Here is a 3,666-nt window from a genome sequence, read left to right as displayed (position 1 = left end):
TCATCCCGAACTGTTAAGCGTCATTTTATTCAGTGATGAGGCGTCTTTTACCCTGGATGGTGTAAATAATTTACGAAATGTGCATACATGGTTCCATAATAATCCACATAAGATAATGGATACAAAATTCCAAAAGAGATTTTCCGTGGATGTACGTTTAATACAGTTATGTAGTCTGTTTATACCAGTATGCGCAGTCAGCCATATTACGTCAGCGCTTGCCAGTCATGTGTCATGTATAGTGCTTGGAAACCCTAAGGACAATTATGACATGGCGAGCGAGTATTTTGTACTTCAATTTTATGGCTTCATGTCACTCACAAGTTAGTTTGATGTTACGTACATTATTAACATTACAGAATCCACATATTCCTGCCAGTTTTAATATGTATTTTGTAATCAACAAGTGTGTAACAGCGGTCAAAGTTTGACACTTCTCTGGCCATTATCTCTGTAACCGTTCAACTTTGGACATAGGTGTTTTGGGTTATATCGGCATACTTTAACATAAGGAACACCCTCCCGAAGTTTGGTCCATTCCTCCTGGGACACCCTGTATATATATAACGTTAAGATATTGACAATGCAGTGATGCATAATTGTATATCTTGGTTACCTGATGTAAGATTAATTTGCTGATTGTCCACATTTTCTTGTTGCAGCTCAAGGCATTGGGGTTTCCTGAACACCTTGTGATTCAAGCATACTTTGCCTGTGAAAAGAATGAGAACATGGCAGCCAACTTTTTACTATCCCAGAATCTTGATGACTGAAAGGAAGCTTTGATTTCATTTGTAACACAAAACACACACAGTCACTTGCTCGCAAAGAACATAAAAGTGAGAAGTGAACTGCTGAAGGGACTACATAAATACAGATTCCTCCCTATCCACAGTGAATGAAGAAATCTTTAAGGCAGTTAGACTGTCTGGGTTTACTCAATTATTAATATTGTGCAGTGCACTCTGTGCATTGGTCATAGACTACATTAAAGTCCAAACTTGAGTACCACGTTAACCTAAGACTTTATGAGATCATGCGTATTAACACATACTTTATTTATGATTTCACATGAGAATTGTGAATCTGCTCCCATTTTTTTTTTTTTGGTTGTCAGACTGAAAATGAAATAACAGTAAGGCAGAAGTTGGAACACTGGATTGTTCTGATGTGTGGAATTAATTTCCTGTCATTAGAGAGTAAAGTAAATGCAAAGAATATTTGTTACTAATTATAGTATGATGTGAGCACAGAGTTCATGATGGTGTCTTTCCTTTTAAATTGGAATACCAAGTCACTATTTCAATATACAGTGAACTGTTCAGTTTGTAAATCTTTCCTATGTAAATAGCTCACAGTAATACATTTTTACCCACAACCAACCATTTGTCTGAATATTTTATCATTGTGTAGCATGAAAGCAGGAGGGAGGGGAACATTGGAAATATAAAATATCAGAAATTTAAACCACTGCAGCTTGTTACAACTAACATTTTTCTTAGTTGAAAAAGGACTTAAAAATAAAGAATTTCTGAGTTGACTGATTTTATGCACTGATACAGTGTTTTCTTGAAACCAAGTGATTTTGTTTAGCTCTAAGAATCCTGTTTTATTATTTTGCCTTCATCCTCATTTTCCTTACTTCATCGTAGTAATATATATATATAAGCTGTGTGGTGCAGAGGAAATAAATGAATGTTTCCTTTCACCCGTTATATTTAAACAGGTTTTAAATCTCAGAATTACCTGATTTTTGGACATTGTTGATTGTCCTGTACTGTAAAAACTAGAGAACACAGCACTTTGCCTACCTCAATCACTGGATTGAGGTTAGCTCTGTCTAAGGGACCCAACAGAGTGTCTCCCCCACCCTCACCTAAGGATGGAAACAGATCCAAAACGTTGTAGTCTTTATTTTTTTAGAATACTGGACAATGGACAAAGTCCAAAAGCCCATAATTTCAAGTGTTATACACCATCATCACAATCTACAGGTCTTAAATATTGAAAGCAGTGTTTCTGACTTTTACTTTTTCAACCGTAAGCAGGTATGCCATTTGGTGATGAAGAACAAGGAATAAATATTAGTTTGTGGCAACCAGAAGAGTGTTGTGTATACATGATCATTAGAATAAGGTTATAGTAAAGAGGTACATGCTGGATTAAAACAACTAATGAAATTCCATATGCCCGTTCTTTATTGATATATTGGTCAACCCAAAACTTAGGGACATTAGTAAATTGTTTTTAACAGACTTCTGTGAAGCATATTTTTTTTTTGTAGGCATGTGGATCAGATATTAGACTTCATTTTATAGAGACTGTTACGATATGTCTCAGGTTTTTTAGGATGGTAGAGAGTTTGTGAATTTCGTGTACAGGAACAACAGTAACAAAAAAAAACTTCTCTAAAGATGTTTATCTGTGCAAAGAAAACATTGTAGAAAATGGAGTAAAGGGAAATTTTGGGTTCACATTACAAGTAACATGCAACCAGTTCGCTTTTGATAATGTCTTGATTTTGAAAATTTTTATTACTTACCTGATTACAACTCATGTTTAATCCTTTTTTTTTTTCTTTAATGTGTATTTCCAGTTCATGTGATGCATATTGTTCCAGATTCAACTGTAATATAGCACTTCATATTTCTGTTCATTATGTTCTGGATAGTCTCGAAGATCACATTAAGCGGAGGAACTGTTTTGGAAGAGACTGTGGACCTGTCGTCTGACAGATTACTGATGAATGAATGAAACGTGTGTTAAAATCATTAGTCTTCTAGATTTCCCTGTGCATTATAGGACAATGCTCAAAGTTGATAAATCATAGAAGAAAAATAATTGGGTGAGTAGGTAACCCAAAGCAGTACATCAGATAGCACAATATATAATTACTTACTTACTCATGGAGCTGAGCCCTTCTGGAGAAGCTGCCAATTCTGCAGCTACTCAAGAATTTCCCAGCATTTTATAGAACCTGAAGGTTCATTACCGTGTTCACAAGAGCCCTCCACTGGTCCCTATCCTGAGCCAGATCAATCTAATCCATACCATCCCATCCCATATCTCTTTAAGATCCATTGTAATATTGTCCACCCACTTATGCCTTGGTCTTCCCAGTAGTCTCTTTCCTTCTGGCTTTCCCACCAATATCCTATATGTATTCCTCGTCTCTCCCATTAGTGCTACATGCCCTGCTCATCTCATCCTCCTTGACTTGATCATTCTAATTATACTTGGAGAAGAGTACAAGTTATGAAGCTCCTCATTGTGCAGTTTTCTCAAACCACATGTCACTGCATCTCTCTTCAGTCCAAATTCTCCTCAACACCCTGTGCTCAAACACCCTTTAGTCAATGTTCCTCAATGTCAGAGACAAAGTTTCACACCCATAGAGAACCACAGGCAAAATTATAGTTTTGTATATTCTAATTTTTATGTTTTTGGGACAGCAGACGAGAAGACAAAAGGTTCTGGACTGAATAGTAGCAAGCATTACCTGAGTTCAATCTCCTCTTAATTTCCTCCTTAATCAGGTTTTGATTTGTTATCGTCATTCGCAAATATCTGAACTGTGCCACATTTTCAAAACATCTGTTTCCTATATTTATGTCATGATTTTGCCCTGCATTTTGGTGACGAGACAGCAAACATACTTGGTTTTCT

The 3,666-nt window shown here is 36.2% G+C and overlaps 1 protein-coding gene across 3 annotated transcripts in view; it reads left to right on the top strand.

Annotated features, from left to right (window-relative positions):
• Positions 1–1,557, top strand: part of LOC111871228 (UV excision repair protein RAD23 homolog B) — a 43,096-nt gene extending 41,539 nt beyond the window's left edge. For all 3 annotated transcript variants that reach the window (XM_023864184.2, XM_023864183.2, XM_023864181.2), the window contains one exon: positions 663–1,557. In XM_023864184.2, the coding sequence (XP_023719952.1) occupies positions 663–773 (111 nt within the window). In that variant the 3' untranslated portion in view covers positions 774–1,557. The remainder of the gene's footprint in view (positions 1–662) is intronic.
• The last annotated feature ends 2,109 nt before the right edge of the window (positions 1,558–3,666 follow it).

This window comes from Cryptotermes secundus, unplaced genomic scaffold, assembly GCF_002891405.2.
Source record: "Cryptotermes secundus unplaced genomic scaffold, Csec_1.0 scaffold649, whole genome shotgun sequence".
In the NCBI taxonomy this organism is placed as follows: domain Eukaryota; kingdom Metazoa; phylum Arthropoda; class Insecta; order Blattodea; family Kalotermitidae; genus Cryptotermes; species Cryptotermes secundus.
Note: the sequence above shows the minus strand (reverse complement) of the source record. Positions and strands in the feature narration are given on the sequence as shown.